The sequence below is a fragment of the Rhinatrema bivittatum genome, chromosome 1, assembly GCF_901001135.1.
Source record: "Rhinatrema bivittatum chromosome 1, aRhiBiv1.1, whole genome shotgun sequence".
NCBI lineage: Eukaryota > Metazoa > Chordata > Amphibia > Gymnophiona > Rhinatrematidae > Rhinatrema > Rhinatrema bivittatum.
Window position 1 is genome coordinate 751,054,447 of NC_042615.1, and position 25,993 is coordinate 751,080,439.

The following is a 25,993-nucleotide window of genomic DNA, read 5'->3' on the forward strand; positions in this document are numbered from 1 at the left end:
ACTGCCTCAGCAGCAGCAAGACAGACTCCTGTCGCTGGTGCATAAGGTTCTGTAGTGCAGAAAACATGTGGCCCTACGATGTTTATGAGATGGCATGGAGGGTCTCTATAGCAGGCATCAGTGCCCGCAGGCTTGTGTGGCTGCAAGCCTCACATCTCAGACCGGAGATACAGGAGCGACTCGCTGGCATGCCATGTATGGGATAGAATCTCTTCAGAAACACAGTCAGGGACACAGTGGCCCAAATCTGGGACCACCATGCAACTCTTCAACAGTTCTCCACTGGCACTCAGGACCTGTCTTCCTCAGCTATGAGGATGTCAGTGTCTTGGCCTAGGAGGTCCTTCTTCTGCCTGAGGAAGTACTACCCTCTATCTCCTCATTCATGTTGATCACATCAGGGTTCTTGTGGCCATCCTAGACAACAAAGACCCCAAAGCCCCAGTCAGCACCTCAGTCAGTTCCAGGGACGGAGTTTTGACTGGATCACTGGGAGCAAAGCCAACTCACCCATACCCAGAATGATAGACCTGTCGGTTGCGGGAAGGCTTCAGTTCTTTGCGACCTGATGACCCAGTGTAACCTCAGACCAGTGGGTTCTCTCCATTGTTGGCAAGGAGTACAAATTGAATCTATTGAGTACCCACCAAAATGCCCATTCTGGGGCCCGGTAGCATATCAGGAAGAACTAGCAACAGAGCCCTCCTCCTTCTTAATGGCCAGAGCAGTCAGACCCAGATGGCAGGGATTTTACTCCCAGTACTTGCAAAAAGGGGACTGGCTATGCTCCCTGGATCTCAAAGATGTATACAATCACATTGAGATCTTCCCAAGTCACCAAAAGTATTTCAGATTTGTGGTGGGAAAGCAGTACTTCTAGTATCACGTTCTGCCGTTTGGGCTCGAATCAACCCCACGTGTCTTTACAAAATGCCTAACCATGGTGGCAGCGTACCTTTACGGACTGAGAGTTCACATTTTTCCATATCTGAATGATTGGCTGGTCAAGAGCACTGTCAGGACAAGTCCATGTGCTTGACCATGAGAGTGCTGGAGACACTAGGGTTTGTTATCAACTACCCCAAGTCCCTTCTCAGCCCATCACCACAATTGGACTTCATTGGAACCCTACTAGACATGGCTCAGGCCAAAGCCTTTCTGCCCAGGAAAAAAGGGCCATCAACCTGATGTCTATCAAGGCAGAGATTTAACAGAGCTAGCAAGCAAGTCCCAAGTAACTTGTTACCACTGCGAACTCAGGGTCAATTGGGCCATTTGGCCGCGACAGTTCATGTCATTACCTTGGTATGTTTACACATGCAAATGGCCCAATTGACCCTGAGTTCGCAGTGGTATCAAGTTACTTGGGACCTCCAGGACTGCATCTGAGTCACTCCACTCTTTGTTCTGGTGGCAAGAAATTTAAATCTGGAAAAAGGGAGAACTTTCTAAAGACCTCCTACCCAAATCGTCCTAATCACGGTTGTGTCTACCCTGGGCTGGGAGCCCATATAATTGGATTCAGCACCCAGGGACTTTGGTCTGCCCAGGAACATCTCTATAAAATCAATTTCCTGGAGCTCTGGGCTATCAGGTACGCTCTATGGGCTTTCAGAGATCGGCTGTCCAACAAAATTGTTCTGATACAGAACAACAAGCAGGGAGGTATAGGATCATACATCCTGTGTCAGAAAACAGTCCACATTTGGTCATGGGCCCTTTCCCATGGGATGGTGCTCAGGGCCATGTACCTGGCCAGAATGGAGAATGTGATAATGGACAGACTGAGTCGCGCCTTTAGACCTCACAATTGGTCTCTGAACCAAGGGGTCACGAATCGGATCTCAGCCTCTGGGGAATCCCTGAATGGGATCTCTTCGGAGTGCCTTGGAATATGAAGGTTCCTCAGTTCTGCTCCCTGTACAGGACACACAGCAAACCAGCCTCAGATGCCTTTGCCTGTAATTGGGGTGAGGATTTCTTGTATGCATATCCTTCAGCTTCACTGGTAGCGAAGACTCTCTAGAAGCTTCATGAGGACAGAAGGATTATGATCCTTATAGCCCCTCCTTGGCCAAGACAGGTCTGGTTTCCACTCCTCAAGGAGATGTCCACATGGAAACTTATCAGGCTGGGGACTTCGCCACAGTTCATCACTCAGGATTCAAGGCTGGTTGCGCCATCCCAACCTCCAGGCCCTGTCGCTCACAGCCTGGATGTTGAGAGGTTGATACTGCAACAACTCAATCTCTCAGAGGATTGTATCATGTCCTAGTGGCTTTCCATTAGAAAGTCCTACGGACTGGAGGAGGTTTCCATGTGGTGTGAACAGAAGGCCCTAGATCCTTTCTCCTGCTCCACACAATACTGCTTGATTACCTTCTATCGGAAGCTGGTTTGAAAACCAACTCTGTTAGCGTTAATCTCAGTGTGTTTGGTGCCTATCACCATGGTATAGATGGTACGTTCATCTCTGTACAGCTTATAGTTGTATGGTTCATGCAGGGCCTGCTTCAATTGAAGCCTCCCCTAAGGCCTCCCGCTGTGTCTTGGGACCTCATCATGGTGTTAGCTCAGCTGACAAAAGCTCCCTTTGAGATGCTGTGCTTCTGTTACCTGAAGTACCTGACCTGGAAGGTCATATTTTTGGTGGTGGTCACTTCAGCACTCAGGGTCAGTGAGCTCTAGGCCATAGTGACTTATCCACCTTACACTAAGTTTTTTCATGACAGGGTGGTCTTACATACGCACCCTAAGTTCTTGCCTAAGGTAGTGTCTGACTTCCATCTTAACCAGTCAATTGTCCTAGGCGAACAAGCCCTTCACAGTTTGGACTGCAAACAAGCCTTAGCTTTCTATCTGGAGTGGATAGAAGCCCATAGACAGTCCACCCAACTTTTTCTTTCTTTTGATAAGAATAAGTTGGGCATCACCATTGCCAAGCAGATGCTTTCCATTTGGCTAGTATACTGTATCTGTTTTGACAAGGCAGGACTTCATCTTAGGGGCCATGTTGAGGAGCACTCTGTTTGAGCCATGGAGGTGTCAGTGGCCCACTTGTGAGCAGTTCCCATGGAGGGGATCTCTTCTAAAAGAAAGAACAGATGCTAAGTACTCGTTTTGGCAAGTGTTGGCTTAGAACTACGCCAACCCCCTTTATGTAAGCCTCTACTTCTAGGATGAAGGGGCGTGTGGGTTCCAAGTGACAGAGACAAGGTCCTTTCAAAAATGAGTTCTTCAGTTCTTGGAATGCCTCTATGGCTTTGAGGGGAAGGGGAAAACCTTAGTGTTGGTGCCCTTTCGGGTAAAAGCCATGAGGGGGAATGCTACGGAAGAGTAATTTGGAATAAACTGGTGATAATAGTTGGTGAAGCCCAAAAATCTCAGCAGTGCTCAAAGCCCCACTGGGAAAGGCCAGAGCTAGATGGCTTTCTCTTTATCAGGGTCAACATGGAAACCATCACGTGAGACAGTGTACCCCAGGAAGGGAAGTTCCTCCTTTTCGAAAATACTTTTTTCCAGCTTAGCAAAAGTTTTTTTTTTCTCTCATAGATGTTGCAGGACTATGTGCATGTCCTGATGATGGGTGTTCAGTTCTCAAGAGAAGATTAATATATTGTCCAGATACATGACCGCTCAAATGTAAAGTATGACTCAAAAAATGTCATTGACCATCTTGTGGAAGACTGTAGGTGCATTACAAAGCCCAAAAAGCTTAACTAAATACTCATAATCCAATGACGAGTGTTAAAAGCTGTTTTCCATTTGTCGCCAGCCTTAATTCGAAGCTATATGCTCCCCTGAGGAAGACCTTTGCACCTTGAAGGCGGTCAAAGAGTTCAGATTTTAATGGCAAGGGATAGCAGTCCTTTCTAGTGATGGCGATTAATCCACGATAGTCAATACATGGCCTGAGCAAGCTGACCTTCTTTGCCACTAAGAAGAACCCAGCTCCCGCTGGGAAGGAAGAAGATCAAATAAAGCCCCGCTCCATGTTCTCCTGGATATAGTCCAACATGACTCCAGTCTCGGGGAGTGACAAGGGGTAAATGCTTCCACACAGAGGCTTTGATTCCACAGTTGCTTGAGCGGTGAGGTGGTAGGGTATTAACTTTTCTCTTTGAGAAAATATCTTCAAAGTCTGCATACTGAGGAGGAAGATCAGGACATGCTGTGGCCACAGTCAGGCAAAGAGGAGGTTCCACACTTTCCAAGACAAAGAGTCCTTACACTCTTGACCCCAACGAGTGAACTGCAGGGTTGCTCAGTTAAATTGGGGACAATGTCGCTGGAGCCAGGGTAATCCCAGGACAATGGGATGGATAGCCCTGGCAATGACATGGAAACTAATCTTCTCTTCATGAAGGAGGCCAGTATGTAGCATCAGTGGCATGGTAGTCTTTTTTTTTTTTTTTAATTCTTTATTTTCAAATTTTGAAAATTTCACAAGAAAACAAATCTTGTACAAAAAATTTGATGTTTTTACAAGAAATATAACAAAGTAAATGGAGTATATCAATAATCCAGAACATATAGGTATTCCCAACATCTAAATTATAAGATATTTGGGGAGGCGGAAATAGGAACGTCAAGAAATAATAACATAATATAAAAAAAACCCAAGGAAAAAAAGATGGGTACGTCAAGTAGTGCTACAACAAATTTCTTATGCCGAACCTGTAATGGATACTTATTTTTATTTATTTATTTATTTAACAGCTTTTAATATACCGGTGTTCGTGGGACACATCACGCCGGTTTACAATAAAACTTGAGAAAGGAGGAAAGTTACAATAAACAGGGCGAGGGTATGGGAGCAGGTGCGAAAAAGGGCGGGAGTGAGGGGGATAGGTAGGAGGAAAGTATAGAAGCTGAGAAGGTAGAGGCGTAACTAAAAAAGGGTGGAGGGGTATTTATAAGGGGAGATATTTACAGCAGAATGACTGCAGAGGTGAGAAAGTTTAGAACAGGTTACTTCTTGGGAGCGTGCCACTAAAAAAGCTCTAAGCTGTTCAGGCTCCTGAAATACATAATTAACATTTAAATATCTCACACAGCACGTGCACGGATATTTTAACATAAATCTAGCTCCAAGAAGTACATCAGAATGCATCATAAGAAAATCTTTTTGGCGTATTTGGGTAACCTGAATTACATCAGGATAAATCCAAATTGGATAACCATAAAAGACTGTTTGTCTATTTCTGAAGAAAAGTCTCAAAATATGATTGCAATCCGACAAGAAGGCGAATGAAACCAGTAACAGTTTTCTTTGGTTAATCTCTGTGTCCAGAGACATTTCCAACAGATTTGTTATATCTAATGTAGATGTCTGTCTTCCCACAGGTTCCTGTTCTTCTACCTGGTTTCGCTGTTGTAGGTAATAGGCTTTAACAATTACTGGCATAGCTGCGTCTGGTATTTTTAATATTTGTTGCATGTAGGTTTTAAAGAGTTCTAAAGGTGAAATCCTTCTTAATCCCGGGAAATTTAACACTCTGATGTTGTGTGCCCTGAGCGCATTTTCAACACCTATCTTTTATTAGTAGTTTTTTCAGACAAAATCAATTTTTGTTGTATAGTTTCAGAAGTGGTAATCCTCTTATCTAGTTCTTCTACTTTCTTACTGAAAGTTGAAATTAAATTATTATTTAATACTGATTGATTTCTTGTATCCAGTGTAACTTGAGACAGAGTTTTAATTGAATTTTCTATCGATTTCAAAACTGTCCAAATCCCTTCTAGAGTTATATTTTCAGGTTTAGATATTGCAAAGCCTGCAGTTAGAGCCCTTAGTTGGCTTTCTCCCGCTTCCTTACTAGTGCTCACGCTCACCCCAGTACTTTGCAAAAATGGTGTTTCAGCCACACGCTGTTCTTCCGAAGATAGATCTGGAGTTAACCGTCCATGACTCTTTCTGGGCTCAATCCTCTCACTCCTTTCAGCCCACAAATCTCTCTCAGGCTCTCATCCCAGGTGGCAGTGCTTCTTTCACACTGAACCAACGCCAGGGAAATTCTCAATGCCTCCGAGGCAAGGGAAGGTACGCCGACGTTTCGTGGGTGAGCGGGCCTGTTCGGCTCTCCGGGGCTCAGCGTGATGTCATGGGTCAGAGGGTATGACGTGCACTCCAGTGTGGAGATCCAAAAGAACAATATTTGATGGGGGGTGAAGGGCTGATGTGCACGGGGCAGGAGATAGGGTGATAGTGTCTAATTTATTTATTTTTATTTATTTAATTTTATATACCGGCAACCGTTTGCACATCGTGCCGGTTTACAGATAACTTACAACAATGGATATATAGGCAAAGCCTTTACAAGGAACAGTGTTTAACATAGCTCAGAAAACAGAGCAAAAACTAGCAAACTTGTGGAAAGAGGGGTAGGGGTGGTCGAGACAGGGGAGGGGGGGGGGGGGGGGGGGGGGGGGGGTGAAAACAGGTACAAAAAGGAGTAATATGTACAGGTACAAGAGGAGTAATATGTACAGGGGTCGAGTGATTATTGACGTATACATAGGTTATATTATTGACATCTATATACATTGGCAGATTGACATAGGTTATATTATTGACATATACATAGGTTATATACAAAACTGTATAAGCATGTAGTAAATAAGAAATTGAGGTGAGAAGATGGGAACGGTAGAGCTATGTGTCATATTATGTGCTAGAGGTTAGGTGTGGGGTTTGTAAGTCCTTAGAGGGTATGGGAGTAGGTCCAGTGGAGGGGGTGTTAGTACGGGAAGGTGGTAGGGTTAAGGTGTTAGTAGGTAAAGAAGACGATTGGGGGTAAGCTTGGAGGAAGAGCCAGGTTTTGAGTTTCTTTTTGAAGGTGGGTGTGGAGGTTTCAATGCGTAGGTCAAGAGGCATGGAATTCCAGAGGGAAGGGCCTGCGAGGGAGAGGGCCCTGTTCGTGGTGGAGATGAGTCTGGAGGATTTTGTGGAGGGAGGGATAAGGGTTCCACGGAGGGAGGAGCGGGTGGGTCTTGTGGAGGTACGAAGGGTGAAGGGTGGGTTTAGCCAGTTGTAGTGTTCATTAATTATACTTTTGTGGATGAGGGTGAGGGTTTTGTATAGAATTCGTGAGTGGATAGGAAGCCAGTGGAGGTTAAAGAGGGTGGGAGTGATATGGTCTTTCTTTTTGGCATTGGTGAGGATGCGTGCAGTAGCGTTTTGAAGGAGTTGTAGAGGTTTGATGTAGGTAGCAGGGAGTCCCAGTAGGAGTGCGTTACAGTAATCAATTTTTGAGAAGATTATAGATTGGAGTACTGTACGGAAGTCCGAGAAGTAGAGGAGGGGTTTGAGTTTTTTGAGGGTTTGTAATTTAAAGTAGCAGCTGCTAAGGATGGATTTGATAAATGGTTTGAAGGTGAGTTGGTTGTCAAGTATGACACCTAGATTTCTTGTATCTAATGACCTAAAGTCATTAGATACAATGGTCTAATGACCTAAAGTCAACGAAACAATGTGACAAGGCGATAGCTAAAGCCAGAAGAATGTTGGGCTGCATAGAGAGAGGAATATCGAGTAAGAAAAGGGAAGCGATTATCCCCTTGTACAGGTCCTTGGTGAGGCCTCGCCTGGAGTACTGTGCTCAGTTCTGGAGACCGTATCTCCGAAGGGACAGAGACAGGATGGAGGCGGTCCAGAGAAGGGCGACCAAAAAGGTGGATGGTCTTCATCGATTGACTTATGAGGAGAGATTGAAGAATCTAAATATGTACACCCTGGAGGAAAGGAGGAGCAGAGATGATATGATACAGACTTTCAGATACTTGAAAGGTTTTAATGATCCAAAGATAATGACAAACTTTTTCCGTTGGGAAAAAAATCAGCAGAACCAGGGGTCACGATTTAAAACTCCAAGGAGGAAGACTCAGAACCAATGTCAGGAAGTATTTCTTCATGGAGAAGGTGGTGGATGCCTGGAATGCCCTTCTGGAGGACGTGGTGAAGACTAAAACTGTGAAGGACTTCAAAGGGGCATGGGATAAATACTGTGGATTCATAAAGTCTAGAAGATGTGAATGAAGAGTGGGTGGCTCGCGGGAATGATGGCTACTACCTGGAGATAATACCCTTATTCAATAAACATACACATGGTTAATGCAACTCCAACATTACTCTAAGCTTCAACGGCAAGAGGAAATGTGGAAAAAAGGATTTGCATTCACAAAAAAAGTGGGGAGTAGCTTGCTTGTTACGGCGGTTACTACCCTAAACCAAATAAGCCTGATACTTCACTTTCAATGCATATCAAGCATAGCTCTCTGCTTCAACAGCAGGGGAGAAAGACTGATACTTCACGCATATCCAGCATAGCTCTTTGCTTCAACGGCAGGGGAGAAAGTCTGATACTTCACTTTCAAATCATATCCAGCATAGCTCTCTGCTTCAATGGCAGGTGAGAAAGTCTGATACTTCATGCATATCCAGCATGGCTCTCTGCTTCAACGGCAGGTGAGAAAGTCTAATACTTCACACATATCCAGCAAATCTCTCTGCTTCAACGGCATGGGAGAAAGACTGATACTTCACTTTCAATGCATATCCAGCATAGCTCTCTGCTTCAACGGCAGGGGGGAATGAAGAAAAGTGGATCCATATACAGACAACAGCCAACAAGGACTGAATTACATAGTCTGGGTAAATAAATAAGCATGGGTGTAGCTTGCTTATTGCAGCGGTTAATACCCCTAACTAATTAAGCTATTTCACTTAGATGCAGTTCCAACATTGCTTTCTACATTAATGGCGGGGGTGGAAGGGAAATAGAACCAAAAGGCTACTAAGGGCCAAGAGTAACAGATAAGTATGAGAAAAAAAAATAAGTGTGAAGGCTTGCTGGGCAGACTGGATGGGCCGTTTGGTTTTCTTCTGCCATCATTTCTATGTTTCCCCCATCAACCAAACTCTCCAGCAATGAAGTTGTAACTCCTGCAAAGAACCCTTCGATATGAGGCTGTCTGAAGTCGACAGAGGGTGAGTTGCCATTCACTCCGCTTAGTCTTCCCTTCCTTTTAGTATGGAGCATTTTAGGAAACCAATGAGCAAAAGTAAAGAGCCTCTCCTCGGGTGTTCAGAGACCAATCTACTCGGCGGCCATCTTGCCTCCCCCAGTGGCATGGTAGTCTGAGTGACTTGGCCGGGAAGGGGGTCCCCGAAAATGGAGGATATATCAGAGGCGAAGCCCTGCTCATGGTGGGAGCAGGAGCTAAATGACTCTGACCCACCTGCATGAGTTCTTCAAAAGCACTGATGGTAGGAGTAGGAGCCAGAGGTGCAAGCGAATGCTGGAACCAGGGTGACAGCATAACATCTCTTCAATTTTCTCAGTGGAAAAGGGTAAACAGTGGAGTACCTCAGGGATCTGTACTTGGACCGGTGCTTTTCAATATATATATAAATGATCTCGAAAGGAATATGACGAGTGAGGTTATCAAATTTGCGGATGATACAAAATTATTCAGAGTAGTTAAATCACAAGCAGACTGTGATACATTACAGGAGAACCTTGCAAGACTGGAAGATTTGGCATCCAAATGGCAGATGAAATTTAATGTGGAAAAGTGCAAGGTGTTGCATATAGGGAAAAATAACCCTTGCTGTAGTTACACAATGTTAGGTTCCATATTAGGAGCTACCACCCAGGAAAAAGATCTAGGCATCATAGTGGATAATACTTTAAAATTGTCGGCTCAGTGTGCTGCAGCAGTCAAAAAAGAAAATAGAATGTTAGGAATTATTAGGAAGGGAATGCTAAATAGAACAGAAAATGTCATAATGCATCTGTATCGTTCCATGGTGAGACCGCACCTTGAATACTGTGTACAGTTCTGGTCGCCGCATCTCAAAAAAGATCTAAAAAAAAAAATGTGCAATATCCCTAGCTGGACCCTCACTATGGAACTCCATGCCCACCCAACTACGCCTGGAAGCCTGCCCCAGAAAATTCCGACAAAACCTCAAGACCTGGCTCTTCACCCGAGCCTTCACGTGAACACCCCACCCCCCCTCCAACCCTTTCCTCCCTCCCCTCACCTCCTCCTCGCCCCCCTTAGCACACACCCTTATCCCCTTGCCTCCCCTCGCCCCCTAAGTAATCAACCTCTCCCCCTCCCTCTAAACGCCCCCCCCAGATGCTTTCTATAAATAAGTCTCCTGTACATAATGCCCTCCTTGTATATATACATCCCTACTATATCGCTTGTTAATTTGTACAGCTTACCCTTGTTTTCTTCACCCCACCTTTCCCTTATACCCATTTCCCCTATCAGTTCATTGTAAAGCCCAGTTGGCTACTTTTATGTTATATGGAAACCGATATGATGTTCCCCGAACGAATGTCGGTATACAAAAATTGCAAATAAATAAATAAATAAATAATATAGTTGCGATGGAGAAGGTACAGTGAAGGGCAACCAAAATGATAAAGGGGATGGAACAGCTCCCCTATGAGGAAAGGCTGATGAGGTTAGGGCTGTTCAGCTTGGAGAAGAGACGGCTGAGGGGGGATATGATAGAGGTCTTGAGTGAGTAGATGTGAATCGGTTATTTACACGTTCAAATAATAGAAGGACTAGGGGGCATTCCATGAAGTTAGCAAGTAACACATTTAAGACTAATCGGAGAAAATTCTTTTTCACTCAACGCACAATAAAGCTCTGGAATTTGTTGCCAGAGGAGGTGGTTAGTGTAGCTGGGTTCAAAAAAGGTTTGGATAAGTTCTTGGAGGAGAAGTCCATTAATGGCTATTAATCAATTATACTTAGGGAATAGCCACTGCTATTAATTGCATCAGTAGCATGGGTTCTTCTTAGTGTTTGGGTAATTGCCAGGTTCTTGTGGCCTGGTTTTGGCCTCTGTTGGAAACAGGATGCTGGGCTTGATGGACCCTTGGTCTGACCCAGCATGGCAATTTCTTATGTTCCTATGTTCTTAAGGTGGTTGAAGCTCTTTCGCCCTTTGCTGCAGTCGGTAGTCACAATCTTGCCTGTCAGCTTGATGAGCCCTTCCAGGGAAGAAGTGTGGTCCTGAGCCGCAAGCTCATCTTTGATCCTGGAGGACATGCCCTCCAGGAAAATGGTGAAGAGACAGTCCTCCCGCCAATTAAGCTCTTTTGTCAGGGTCCAGAATTCAATGGCATATTCTGCTAACATTCTGGTGCCTTGGTGGAGGTGGAGTAGATCAGAACCCATAGTGGCCAACCAGCTCAGTTCTTCAAAGACTGTCTTGAATGAGCCAGTGAATTGTTGCAGGTTGTGCAGCAAAGGATCTGCGCACTCCCAGAGAGGTGAAGCTCATGCCAGTGCCTTGCCATCCAGAAGAGAGAGAATGTATGTGGTCTTGGTCAGATAGTCCAGGAACAACAGAGCCTACAATGTGAAGTGCATGTGGCACTGGTTCAGAAACCCACAGTATTGCTTGGGATCCTTGCATATCATGGCAGTGCCAGCAACTGTGGTATAGGGCCCCTGGGTTCCATGGGTAGTGGCGGTACAGAGACAGGAGGTGACCGGGCCACAGGGATTGCGGCAGCATCCAGCTGTATGGAGAGTTGTTCCATAGAAGCTGCCAGGATCTTCAGAAATTTATTCTGCTCTTGTAACTTGTGTGCAAGATCCAGAATAATCTGCAAGGCTGTGATGTCCACCGAGACCATGGCCTTGGCAATCTGTTATGGCTGTGGACTCTAGAACCAAGGTGGAATTGGTGCAACCTGCAAGTCCCCATCATTGGCAGGTGGAGTCGGAAGAGACAGAGGCCCATCTAGAGCTTCGACTATACCAGCCCACATTCCCTTCAGGTTGAGCCGTTGGGTACCGGGTCTGGCAGGTCTTAGGTACGAGAATGCCAAGGAGGCAGGCAGTGGTCCATGGCAGGTGGTGTTCAAGGATGAACCGGGAAGCAAGCAAAGGTCAATACCAGGTATCCATCCAAGGAAAGGCGGGATGGATAGGCAAGGCAAAGAGGTGAGGAGCAGAACAGGCAGGCAGATGAGGAGATGAACACAAAAGAGCTGAGGAATGACCACGAGGACTGAAGAATAAGGATGACAAAGACGACTGGAGCAGGAGACAAAAACCAGGAAATTAAGATGAAAACCACAGAAGACAGAAATGAAGACCAAGAACTGAAAATGAAACCATTGGAACTGAAGACAGAGATAGACCAGGAAGTGAAGACAAGAATGCAGGATCTAGGGAACACTGAGGCAACTCCCATTACAAGGACTATAGGGAGACCTGTTACAGAAGTGAGGAGGGGAAGCATCAGGAGCCTTTTATAGGCCTTTTCTTAGGAGGTCATCACAAGGCACTGCTGGCCTTTTCCCGCCACAAGCCCTTTAAATGAGGAGCCATAGGGCACTAGCGCACCTTAGCAGGACCTAGGGAGAATGGCCTAGTGACGTCAGAGTGCAGCTGCTGAGGCCTAGCCCAATGGATGAGTGTGGCAGTTCACAGGAGGAACCTGTGGTTTACCAAATGCAACAGCATCCTTCTCCCAACTGTTGCCCAACCATTCCACTCCACGCCCCGCATCTCCCTTTCTGTTCTACTCCATGTCCTACATTTCTCTCTCTCTCCACACCTTGCCCTGCTTACCCTTCCTTTTCTTCCTCCATCCCCTCCACTGTTTTCCATGGGTCCTTCTCTTTCTCTACCTACTAAGAGATCACCATTAGAAGTAAAAATATGCAGACAAAAGCTGAATTCTTCTTTGTTCTGCTCTACATTCCAGTTTCACCCCCTCCCCATTTTCTGCAGACAGGAGTGGAAAGGGAAACAAAAGAAGAAGAGGGCCAGGTTTAAGGAGCAGAGGGGCTCATCTTTGCTTTGCACTCTGCTCTGTGTGCTCCAGGTTCGCTACCTTCCATTCTGTTCCTTGTATGCTGCCTGGGAGAGTAGGGGCTGGAACAGGAAACCGAGGACTGTTCTTTGCTGCCTGAAATTCAAGGCAGTGGCAAGTAGAGTTATTGGGCAGAGTCCTGTTTGCTAATAAAATGAGCTACCTGCTATGCCTATAGGTAAAATCAGCCCTCCTGACATTGCCCCGTTGAGCTTGACACCTGGGGCAGCCACTCTCTTCCCCACCCCAACCCATCCTGGCCCTGCCTACTTTAAATCTTGCACGGTTTTTGTTTGGTTTTTTTTAATTTAATGTTTTCCAAAGGATAACTGTCACACAGCAAACTAGGCCCCAGGGCCTTTAGTAGTGCAATAGGAAGATATTAACAATAATACAAAAGACAATCCAGTAATACAGCCCTTCCCATTCGACTCCATATTATCTCATATTCGGTAGGTTACCCTTCCCCCTTCTACTTTCCCCCCCCCCCCCCCCCCCCCCCCCAGCCTGTATGGTAGCTTCCATGCTGTAAGAAACAGAGCAAAGCATAACATAGCAAAGCATAACGGCAAAGTATCTAAATTCAAGGTCATGATAGGTGGGTAATAACATAGGCTTCACAAGGTGATCGAGCTGTTGGGGTCCGCCGTCCCACGCTCCAACCATATTATATAGTTTTGCCATCGTTTCGTAAATCGATGTAGTTGTCTGTGTCTGATAGCTGTCAAGTTTTCTAAATAGTATATGTTAGCTAATTTCTGGATAACCTTCTGCCTGGTTGGTACCACTATCTGTTTCCAGCCTTTTGCAATCTCTGCTTTTGCTGCCACCAGTATCTGCAGAATCAAATGAAAATTGGGAGGTGCCACTTCCATTGAATGTGTGTTTAATAAAAACAAAAGAGGGTCCTGTGGCATCTGGATTCCCACTATATCGAAAATAAGCTTCGCAACCATACGCACAGTTTATTTTGTAAATATTATGATATACCATTGATTTAAATTCACTATAATATACACAGGATGTTTGAGAGCAAAACTTGTGATTCTTGTATATATTTCACTCTCCATCAATACCACTAGATTAGCTTCTTCTTAACTCATGATAAAGTCTCTATACGGTCTAGGATGATTATATAATTTATGTGGGGTGTGGTGAACTAGTTAATGTTTGATTTTGCATTGATCCTATAATTCAGAGAAACTGCATTACATCTTTACTTTTAGTTTAGAATAACTGTCCCATACTAGACTGAAATCAAGAGTCTTCAATTTGATATAAATGCTAAGGTTCTTGCCAGAATAGCACAGAGTGTTAATAACTATGTGAACCATCAAATCAGTCAATATTTGCCCTGTTTGGAATAACTGCAATGAAAACCAGAAAGGAGCAGCCATCTCTGGTTTAGAAGACTAATTTGATTGGTGTTCCTTTTCAACTTTTAAATTGAGCTGCTATTTCACCAAGTCACCAACAACACCTAGAGAGAAAGTAACCTAGCTGTTAAAGATAGTGAGCCCATATTTATTAGAAATGTGCAAATACAACAAAAACATGTTTCTGCTTTCCAAACAGCCTCAGAATATGAAAGAAGCTGCAGATCAAAACTGAAAAGACCTATGAACCATGCAACATTTAGCCAAACAGAAGAAACAGATCCAGATTATGAGTCAGACAGAGACACATTGAGTCCTTGGAATGTACCTGAAGAAATCAACCAAATTCTAAATTGTAATCCCAGTGGATCTCTTTTCCAGGTAGGGATTACTTTTCAGGTAATTTTTTAATCAATTTCAATTGGAATACTGTGTATAATTCTGGAGACGGCACCTTCAAAAGGGTATAAACCAGTTGGCATCTGTCCAGAGGGTGGCTACTAAAATGATCAGTGATCTTCGTTCTAAAGCATATGGGGATAGATTTAAAAATCTAAACATGCATTCCCTAGAGGAAAGGCGAGATATGCTGGAGAAATGTAAATATCTCAAAGGTTTCCATGCACAAGAAGCTAGCCTCTTTCAAAAGAAAGGAAATTCTAGAACAAGGATTCATGGGATGAGGGTGAAAGGGGTTTGGCCTCCCAGTGAAGGTGATGGAGGCAAAAACAGTATCTGAATTCAAGAAAGCAAGGGATAAATACAGGGGATCTCTGAGGGAGTGATGGGAATTATAAGGGCTAGATAAATAGGCCATATGGTCTTTTTCTGCCATCATGTTTCTATTCCTTTCCAAAGAATTCTTAACATATTTGCTTTTTTGATTGCTGTCACATACTGAACTGAGGATTTCTGCATACAGTGTTGACCACAGTGACTCCAAGATCAGTTCCTAATACAGAACCCAGTACTGTTTTCCTATATGTAGGATTATTTTTCCCTATGTGAATTACTTTACAATTGTCAGCATTAAATTTCATGTACCATTTATAAGCCCAGTCTCAAAAGGTCCTCCTGCAACTCCTCACAATACATTCATGTTTTAACCACTTTAAATAATTTTGTTTCATCTGCAAATATGGTCACCTCACTTGTTGCTCCCTTTTCCAGATCATTTCTAAATATGTTAAACAGCTCTGGTCCCAGTACAAATCCCCAGGGCATTCCACTATTTACCTTTCTCTGTTGGGAATACTGACCATTTAATCCTTTTCTCTGTTTCCTGTCTTTTAACATTGCCATGAGTTTTTTATTTCCCGAGGAGTCTTTCATGAGGGACAGTCTGGAAATCCAGGTAGATTATATCAACTGACTTGCGTATTTATTAGTACTTTCAAAAATATCTAATAGATTGTTAAGGCAAGGCTTTCCTTTGCTAAATGCATGTTGACTCTTCCCCATTATGTCATGTCTATCCATTTGGCCAGTAATTTTGTTTTTAAGACCAGCTTCTATCATTTTGTCTGGTATTGATGTCAGGTTTACCGATTTATACTTTCCCAAATCGGCCACCCTGAAGCCCTTGTTAAAACTTGGCATTTTAGCCACCTTCCAGTGTTCAGGTATTATGGCTACTTACAATGATAGGTTACATATTACTAGTAACATATTTCAATTTCATATCTGTTTTTTCAGATTTCTGGGGTGAATACCATCTGGTCCTGGTATTCTCTGTCAACAAACAGGGCTGAAGTAGCCTTGACATATGGGGGAGCTTATTAGTCAGCGCTAAATGTACCCTTCCCAGGTGCAATTGCTGCCTTGTGAGCCCTTCCGTCTATTTTTGTCCATGCTATTGCAAAGACATGTACCCTCTCTCGTTTAAAATGTTTTTGTTTTCTGACCATGGAGCATTGTTTTTCTCGTTTTCATTGCTGCCTAGGCAGCGCGTCAAACACCACATTCAGTGCAGCCAAAAAAAAAGGAAAAATAGCTTTTGCTTCCTATTTCCATGAGCCTGGGTCTGTGACTGCAAGATGCTTCTCCTTCTTCAGATTGAACCCAAGTCAAGGAGGGGCGCTTTGAACAGGGCTCCCCCTCCCTGCCCACTGGATTTCAGATCTGCGGTAGTCATCGGGTAGAGCAGGACACTAAACCATAGGGCACCTGAGAAGATGTCCCTGTTGGGGAGTGGGGGTTTGTGGTGCCTGGCACATTTGACCCAGGAGTGTCCAACACTCCTGTGTCAGTGGTGCCAGAAGCATTTGGTGCCATCAGCGCCCAACTCAAGAGCATTTGGCACTGTCAACCAGTGCACTCAGTGCACTTTTTACCCTCCATGCATTCAATGCACTCAGCATTCTCAAGGCATTATGCACCAGAAAAGAGAGGGATGCACTCAGCACCCTCAGCGCATTCTGCACCATCGGTACATTCAATGCATTCAGCATCCTCGGGGCATTCTTCACCATTAGTGCATTTGAAACATTCAGCACCCTCAGGGTGATCTGCATCAGCGGCTCATTCGATTCATTCAGCACCATTGGGGTGTTCTGCACCATCAGTGCACTCTGTGCTTTAGGCACCATTGGTGCAGTTGATGAATTCACACCTATGGTGCACTCGGTACAGAAGTTATGGCCTCCCAATCATGGGATCCCCCTCTACATCTGGAAATTCTGAAGGCTATTTGCTCCACGGTGCCTTTGACAAACACAAGTATCGAGCTGGGAGCAGACAGTGCAGGCATCTTGATTCAATTTTAGTCTCAGAAGATGTACAGGTATATCACAAGTATGTCTGGCACCATTGGCACAGAAGTCTTCATCACCTTCTGTTCATCCAAAGCCCTCCTTGAAACCTGCCCTGGTGGAGCATCTCGTTTAGAGCCCTGTCAGTGTCATTTGCTGAGAAAAAAATGTCAGGGCTTCCTCACTGAAAAGACGCATTACATGATGATAAACCAAGAAGGAGACAGGTTTATTCTCATCAGTGGCAGACTTTCCACCTCCTTGCCAGGGTTCCAGTTTGGGGAATTAGTCTGCCTCAGTTGAACAATATGTTCCCCCTGGAGTCATTCAGAGGAGGTTTTTTTTTTTTTTTTAAATCTAGCAGTGATCCCAATACTTCATATTCTTTGGAGTCTGTGTCAAAACAATCCAAACCCCTTCCCTCCAGGGCAAGAAAACTGGTCCTCAAGTAGTGAGTCTCTGTTTTTTTGAGGTGCTCTACTGACCACTTTAGTCCATTGTGGTTCAGTGGACATCGGAGCTGCAAATAAGTCCTTTCTTTTCTCCAAATGCAGTGGGGGAGGAAGTCTTCTAAAGCCCTAAGTTGAATGTTCTCATTGCAACCCATCAGCCTTGTATGGTGTAATTCTTGCCTGGCAATGGCAACCAGGCTGGCATCGCATTCTCCCAGTGTTTTTTTGTTTTTGTTTTGTTTTTTTTAGAGACACCCATTCTATCCATTTAAATGGCTTTTCTTATCATCTGTGCAGCAGCTTCCAGCAAAAGGATACACATGCGAGGGAAGTCAGCCCAAAAAGCATACAATCTAGACCTAGTGTTTTGATGGACCTCAGATCTCATCTATCTCTGTCAGTAGGGGAGAATTCTTCAGCTGTTCCTTGACTAGTGGAGAAAAATCACCAAGGAATGTTGGGTCCTCAGTGTTGCAGAATATGATTAGCATTTCTGTTCTTCCTTCTTCTGAAGCAAGATTATTGTTTGGTTTTCAATTCAGGTCCATCTCAATTGACCCAACTGCATCTTGAGATAGTCACTCTTTCAAGAGCAGGCATTAGAACCTGCTCTTGAAAGGATCATAGCAAAAGGTTCTATTACCACTATTTCTCTCATCTCTAAGAATTCAAAGGGATCGAGATCTATCCTGGATTTATGAAGGCTGATCAAGAGGCTGTTCCGAGAGTTCAAGATGAATACCCTCTACTCCACCTTGTCCTTTTTTCAAATCAGGGAATTGGATATATGCTCTGGATCTGATGGTTATCTGAGGAACTTCATTGAATGCTCAGTGGTGAGGTTGGCACACTTAGCCTGCTGGGGAATGTGCATCTTCCCATACTTAGATGGCTGGTGACAGGACCATTTCATGGGGATACAATCTCTGAAGAAGTATTTCAGCCATCAGTCTTTAAACTTTATTGCTTCAAGATGTGGATAAATTTGGTGAAGGAAGGTATATTTCTCCCATCAGCAAGGCTTTTCTGCCTTGGACATTGGTCCAAATCTTGCTGCAGTTAGGCTAGATCACTGTAGGTCAATAATATTTGTTTTGGGTCACATGGAGGCCCTTTGTGCTCCTAAACCTAACTCTCTATTGAAGTCTACACTCCCACTGAATTCAGTTATTTCAACCCCTTATTACACTCTGTGTTGATTCCTTATTGATAAAGATGTCCCTTCATTGGTGACAAAACATGATCGTCCTGTGAATGCTTTCCTCTTAGGGTTTTTCTCTTATAAGGTGCCACTAGTTTCTCTCACATTAGGGACTAAAGTCTGTAACAAAATGTTTTTTCCAGACAAATCTCTTGAAGCTGCATGCCATTCCAGTTTGTGCTAAGAGTGTTCTTTCATCTCAAGCAAGGAATAAGACTTTTGTTCCAAAGCAACAATCAAGTGATAGTCTACATAAACAACTAAGCAGGCACAGGATAGACTCTTAAGACATACCAAGCCTATGGAATAAAGGGAGCAAGTGGTATGGACATGACCCAGGACCTTACACTAGCCATGGGAACCAGACTCACCGTTGTGCTTCACTTTTGGAGAAAGAGGCCATTTCACCAGGGAATGTCCCCAAACTGAGAAAGAAACCATGGATGTCAACCTAATGACACCTCACTTTTGCAATTTTGTTGACGCTTCTCACCCTGGAGCTGATACCTTTATGTTCCTGGTTGAGTAGGATGAGTGCTTCACTCAAGCTCTGATAGATTCCAAAAGCATAAAGACACTCATTTGGATAGAATTAGTCAAGAGAACACAAATCAGTTATGGGCAGTGACTCTGGCCTGCATCCATGACTACCAACTGCAATACCCCACCACCCATATTTCATTGAAGTCGGTGGCTGGACAAGCCAGCCTTGAAGTGGAAGTGCTCCTATGGCTCCCATATCCCAACATCCTTTGGTGGGACTTGCCCGACTTTAGGACGTGGTCTTAGCTTAGTACTTAGACGGCTCCATAACAGAAGATGTCCAGGGATAGTCAAGGATCCAGGGGTACCCCAAGTACCCTTAGTTGTTCCCCCATGAATAGGACAGAGAGGATAGCCCTGGGAACTTTAGGAAGGCTCAAAGTGAAAACAACTTGCTTACGTTTGCTCAGGAATGCATATAAATGATAGATGGTAAGCTAATTCCTAACCTAGAAGCCCAGAATACAACTCTACTCTTCTTCATAATAAGAAAGGATCTATTATATCAGATAGCCTAAGAAAACTTAGAAGGGGAATTATTTGAGCAATTCTTAATAACCTAGTCCTATCACCGGCATGTACTTCAGCTGGCTCACAGCTAGTTTCTAGAGGGAGCCATTTGTGGGAAGAAAATACTGAGGACTGAATACTGACACAGTTATATTAGCCAGGCCTATATAGGCAGGATCAGGAATATTGTCAGTCCTTCCCCATATGACAGCTAACTGAGCCTGCTTAGGATCCAATTGGCTCCTCTGGTATCTTTGTCCATCACAAAGACCCTTTTTGAGAGAGAGGCTATGGATCTTATGGGATGCTTAGAGAGATCCACCCATGGAGATCGATACATTCTAGCTGTCATCAATTATGTCACCTGGAACAGAGAATGTACCACTAAGGAATATGAAGACTTTGACAGAGGTAATTACCCTGATAAACATCTTCTCGTGACAGGTTACTCAAAGTATTGAGCAGCAAGGGTACCCTATATGTCTTCTGAGTAATACAGCAAATCTACACCCTGTTGGCTGTGAAAACCTTATACACCTTGGTGTACCACTCACAAACAGATGGGCTCATTGAATGCTTCAATAAAACCCTCAAGCAAATGTTGAGGAAGTTCATTGCTGAAGGCAGCAAGGATTGGAATTTATTATTGCTTTATTTGCTATCTGAGAAATTCGACCAGCTTCTTCTAATTTGTCTTGAGGTGGGAGAAGACTTTAGGGAATCTTGGATGTAGCCTTGGAAAGAAGAACAAAGCCCAAGGCAGAACCTGGTAGATTATGTAATTGAAATGCAAGAGCAATTACAGAAAGCCAGAGAGGCCACCCAGCTGTGTCTGGAGAAGACTCAATCTACTCAAGCCCAAGAGTATAACCAGTCTGGTATCCGGCAGGTCTTCCAACCAGGAGATTGTTTCCTAGTATTGTTATCATTTTTCAACAGTAAGTTGCTGGCTTGTTAACAAGGTCCATACAAAAAAAGGCAGGGTCTGGAGACTACAAAGTGGCTCAGCCACACAGGTGGAAGAAGGTGCAGAACTTCCATGTGAATCTCTTGAATGGGTCATACCAACCTGCAACCTCATCATAGTGGAGGTCTTAGGTACAGTAGTCTCACTGTCCCCTGGTTACTGCAAGTCCCTTTTAGGGACTAGGTTTTACCTTTGCGGGAAAACAATTTGGAACAGCTGGTTAGCCAAAATAGGGACATCTCTAATGTTCCTGGATGAACCCACTTAACTTGCCATACCATAACAGCCCTGGGAGTGGTCATCCAGAAGTGACCTTACCTGTTCCTGGAAACCAAGCAACAAGCTGTGGATGCTGAGGTGAAGAAAATGCTCCAGCTCAGCATTGTCAAAGAGTCCAGCAGCGATTTTGCTCATCACCAAGCCAGATGGCAGCATCCACTTCTGTATTGATTTACAAAAGACCAACAATGTCTTGAATCTGGAAGCCTACTGATGCCCTGAGTGGATGAGCACATTGAGAAGCTGGAGGCTGCCCACTTTATATCCAGGCTAAACCTAACAAAGAAGTACTGGTAGGTGCCCCTCACTCCTGCAGCAAATGAGAAAATGGCCTTCTCTGCCCCTGAAGGGCTATTTCAATTCATTGCCCTTTCCTTTGGACTTCATGAAGCTTCAGCTACATTCCAGTGAGTGGTCGATTGCCTCTTACACCCTCATGATGTCTATTCTGTGGTGTACCTCGATGATATTGTAGTCTACAGCAGAGACTGGAGAACCTATTTGAGGTAACTAGAGGCAGTTCTTACAATCAACTCGAAGAAGTGCTTATTAGGGGGCCAAGAGGTACAGGACTTGGGTTTTTCCTTAAGGACAGGGGTGTGTCCAACCGAAGACAGAAGTCATCATACTGGTACCTACTCCCCAGACAAAGAGACAAGTGAGAGTCTTTTTAGGGCTCGTGGTCTATTACAGAAAGTTCATCCCAAACCTGAACCACCTGCTATGAAAGAAGGCACCAGAAAAATTAACTGGTTGGTGGAATCAGTAGAGGCCTCCTAGGGGCTGAAGGGGAAGGGATCTCTGCTCAGAAATTATTTTAATGAGCCCTGACTTTAACAATTCCTTCATTGATTAAACAGATTCCTCGAAGGTGGGCTTAGGAGCAGTCCTGATGCAAGAAAAGGAGAGCCAGAGCATCTGGTTACCTTCATAAATAGGAAATTACTCCCCAGGTAGAAAAGTTATTCAGTGGTTGAGAAAGCAGCATTGGCCTTAAAGTGGGTCTTGGAGATATTACACTATACTCTACTGGGATCCAAGTTCACCCTGGTGACCGATCACCAGCCTCTAGTCTGGATAACCAGGAATGTGGATACAGATGGCCAGGTAATGAGGTGGTTCCTGGCCATCCAATCCTTCACCTTCCAACTGCAACATAAAGTGGAAAGTGAAAATCTAAATGCTTATTTTCTCTCCAGGGTGATTTTCCTAGAATTTGCAAGCACTCAACCAAGAAGATTGAATTGAGTTGGAGGGTATATGAGCCAGACATCACCAGAACACTTTGAAGGACTGGATCCAGCTATCTAGCCTGGTCCACCCTAAGGGTACACTTGAATTTTTATTGTTCAATCCACTGAGGTAAGCTGGCTCTATGCATTATTTATTTTGTATATAATAAAAGTTGTTTTGCTGGAAGGCAGAGTCCAGACTGTTTCCTGTCCTCCGACCACTGAATCTCAAGGCTGCACACTATGCTATCATAGGGGCACTCAGCAAATAGACCTCTTCGCATTGTCCCGGAACAACAAATGTCCCGCATGGTGCCCCAGGAGTCCAGCAAGGGATAGAATGTAACACATGCGTTCACACTTCCATGCAATCAAGGACTTCATTATACGTTTCTTTCAGTTCCCCTTCTATCAAAATCAATTCAAAGCTAAGAAGAGAAGGAGGTAAATGATTGTAATAGCTCTTTTTTGGCCTTGTCATATTTGGTTCCCATGACTTCAATGCCTAACAGTTTAATAGCAAGTAGTGTTGCATACATTCCAATCCCTCCTCATGTAGTACAACTGGAATCATTTACATCCTAACCTTCTGTCTTTGGCTCTGACAGAATGGATGTTGAAAGCCAACTAGTATTGTAGATGCAGGTGCTTTCTGAAGTAAAGGTGGTTCTACCGTCAAGAAAAAACTCGACCAGAAGATCTTAAAACTTTAAATGGAAAAGATCATCTGTCTGATGCTCATGATTTAGTCAGGACACATTTAACTGTCATGTTTCTTGTTAACTCTAAGAGTTTCTCAATCTATCTGACCCCGGATTGAAAGCAAGTTGTCAGAGTTCAACTTAGAGCTATAGCAGCATGCCATGATGATTGCAATGATGCTCCTATCTCCCATCAACCTTTAGTTACCAAATTCATAAAAGGCCTCACACATTTGAAGGATCCAATAAAGAATCCCCTTGTTCCTTGTGATCTAAATGTAATTCTTGTTCAGCTTATGAAGCTACCATTGGAACCATTGGTGATGGCAGATCTAAAGTTCCATTCTTGGAAAGTTTTAATTTTTACAGCAATTACTTCTGCCCAAAGAGTAGGTGAACTGCAAGTCCTTGCCTCATACTCTCCTTATCTTCATTTCTTTTCCACAATAGAGTAGTTTTGAAAACGTATTCTAAATTTCTCCCACAGTGGTTTCCAGTGTGCACTGAAATCAATCTATTGTGTTCTCAACCTTTTTTCTGACTCCGCACATCCTTAAAGATAGCAAGCTTTTTACACATTGGGCTGTAAACACGTTATTCTTCTGTTTGAAAAGAACAAAATATGACAGGAAGTCCTCACAACTGTTCATTCTTTCATCCCTATTAAGAGGGATTCTTCAACTTGGATCAATGATTGCATCTCTTATTGCTACAATCAGTCAGATCAGCATCTTCAAAGTAAGGTGAGGGCCCATCAGATTAGGAGCTACAGCAACTTCCTTAGCACATCTTCACTCTGCTGCCATTGAAGATATCTGCAAGGCTGCTGCTTAGTAATCCATCCATATTTTCACTGCTCATTAGTGCCTAGAAAATGCTTCCTTGCAAGATAGCAGTTTTGGATAGCAGTACTGTCAAGCTTATTTAATTATCCCTTCAGCTTTGCCTCCATCCTCTAGCTTAAATACAGGTTGCAATGATCTGCTAAATTGCAAAATAAACTAATCAAACAGTTACTACAGTAGTAATAGTTGTCAATGTTTTGTGTAGAAGCTTTTTCTTTTTTTTTAATGAAAGGCTTTGTCATGGAACCCTTACGCCGTGTGTTGTTATAAGCAGAGATAAGCATCTCCGGTCCTGGAGTTCCACAAACGTCTGGTTTTCAGGACATCCACAATGAATATGGATGAAACCTGTTTGCATACAGTGGAGACAGTGTATGCAAACATACAAAACAGTTATATGTACGCAACCAGTTAATTAAGCGGTTATACTGTATCATGTCATAAAAGGCTCGCCTTAGACATCTTGTTATATGTAAACCGATGTGATATGTCAAATCGAATGTCGGTATAGAAAAATAAATAAATAAATACCTCATGCATATTCTCATTGTGGAGATTCTGAAAACCAAATCTGTTTCTGGCATTCCAGGAGGGAGTTGCTTACCCCTACCATAAAGTCGTGTCCAGCCATTTTCCCTAATACTGACTGTAACTGGGTCTGGCAACTGGTTATGGAATGTGCTGCACTGTAGGTGTGGTCAAGCTATGTTCCTTATCTGCATTTCACTTCAGCTAATCTTTGTGGTGATAAGATTTTGTTGTCAGGCTTGGCATACATGCCAGACCAGAAAATAATAAAATACAGATTCTTTTAATAGTTTCTCTTTTTTTCCTTTCTGACAGGATGATGACAGATTTTCTCAAAGTTTTAATAATGATAATACGTCAGAAAGCACTGGAAGCCTTCTCAGCAAACTTGACTGGAAAGCAATAGAAGAAATGGTAGCAAATGTAGAAGGCAATTGAGAAATATTACCATCTCATTTGCTAAAATTGTGTAATTTGCTAAACAAAATAGATTTTCACTTCAAAAAGGACCCTATTCACACTTTCTGGGCTGTTGCGTTTTTCCACACATAAAGGTGATTTTCTCAGCTGTCCAATAGAAATGGCTGATTCTGCTTTGTTTTGCGCATAAAAGCCTTCTGAAAGTTTGAATTGGGTCAATAGATACATTTTTTGTTATTTGTATAAACAATATAACATCTTGTTTATATCTATACAAGAAATGATCAAGCACACACACAGAGCTGTCAAGTTTTAGTTGTGAAAAATATGTACACAGTATAACAGTAAGGTTATATAATTAAGAATGCTCTTCAATAGCCTTTTATTTTCATGAGAATGAAAACTCAGACATTGTTTTCCTCTTTATTAAATTGACAGCTTTACTGTATGAGGGCTTTTTTTCTACTTTTCTAATGTATATTTTGTCAATTTTATGTTTGTTTTATTTAAGACATTTGTTTTAATAAAAATGGCCTAGTTCATGTTTTCTGTTTTATTTTGCCTTTACTGTTTATTTACTCGTATCTGATCCAATTAAGTGGATATTAACTGTATTTAGATGTGCAGTCAACAAGCTGTGCCACATTTTACAGTTGGTGCCTGAATGATTTGTCTTTCTTGGGAGCTATTTAAATGTTCTATTACGATGATTCTCATTTTTTGCATTGTACGTTTCATGCTCCCTTTCTGACACCAGCTGATGACATGGGGAACTTTAGTACCAAACAGAGACTCTGAAGACTGATTGGCCAGACTTTGACAGTCACAAAGTTCACCAGAGCATGGGGTGGTGGGGCATCAGAGCTGGTACTATGCTGCTTACTTTCTATTTGTAAACATTTGGCAATGCATTTCATCCATCTTGATCAGGTCTTTGTTTTAATTTTTATTGCCCAGGAACTTATTAATGCTGATACATATAGGGAAAAAGATGTAAGACTCTCTCTTGACCCTAGAAGTGAAAGAAAATTGGCAGTACAGATTGTTTGACATTTTTTAGTTGGAGGTGGATGATTTCTAGGAGCAAGATATTTAAAAAATGTTAGACTACCAGTTAGAAACCCAATGAGGGTATTTCTATTGAAAAAGCATTTGGAGGTAGCCTGTAGCATGCTATAAGACAAACGTTTTTCTCTGAAGATGAATCACCAGTCACACAGATGAGCGATTCCCTTGTCTTCAGAGATCACCAGCTAGAAGTATGCAACTTCACCTTCTTTGCAGACAAGCAAATTAGCCAATCATCCAAATAGGCCGCTTAACAACAACTGCC

The 25,993-nt window shown here is 43.3% G+C and overlaps 1 protein-coding gene across 5 annotated transcripts in view; it reads left to right on the top strand.

Annotated features, from left to right (window-relative positions):
• Positions 1-25,214, top strand: part of CPLANE1 (ciliogenesis and planar polarity effector 1) — a 453,269-nt gene extending 428,055 nt beyond the window's left edge. For all 5 annotated transcript variants that reach the window (XM_029578626.1, XM_029578651.1, XM_029578642.1 and 2 more), the window contains 2 exons: positions 14,432-14,613; positions 24,556-25,214. In XM_029578626.1, the coding sequence (XP_029434486.1) occupies positions 14,432-14,613; positions 24,556-24,678 (305 nt within the window). In that variant the 3' untranslated portion in view covers positions 24,679-25,214. The remainder of the gene's footprint in view (positions 1-14,431; positions 14,614-24,555) is intronic.
• Positions 25,215-25,993: the final 779 nt, after the last annotated feature.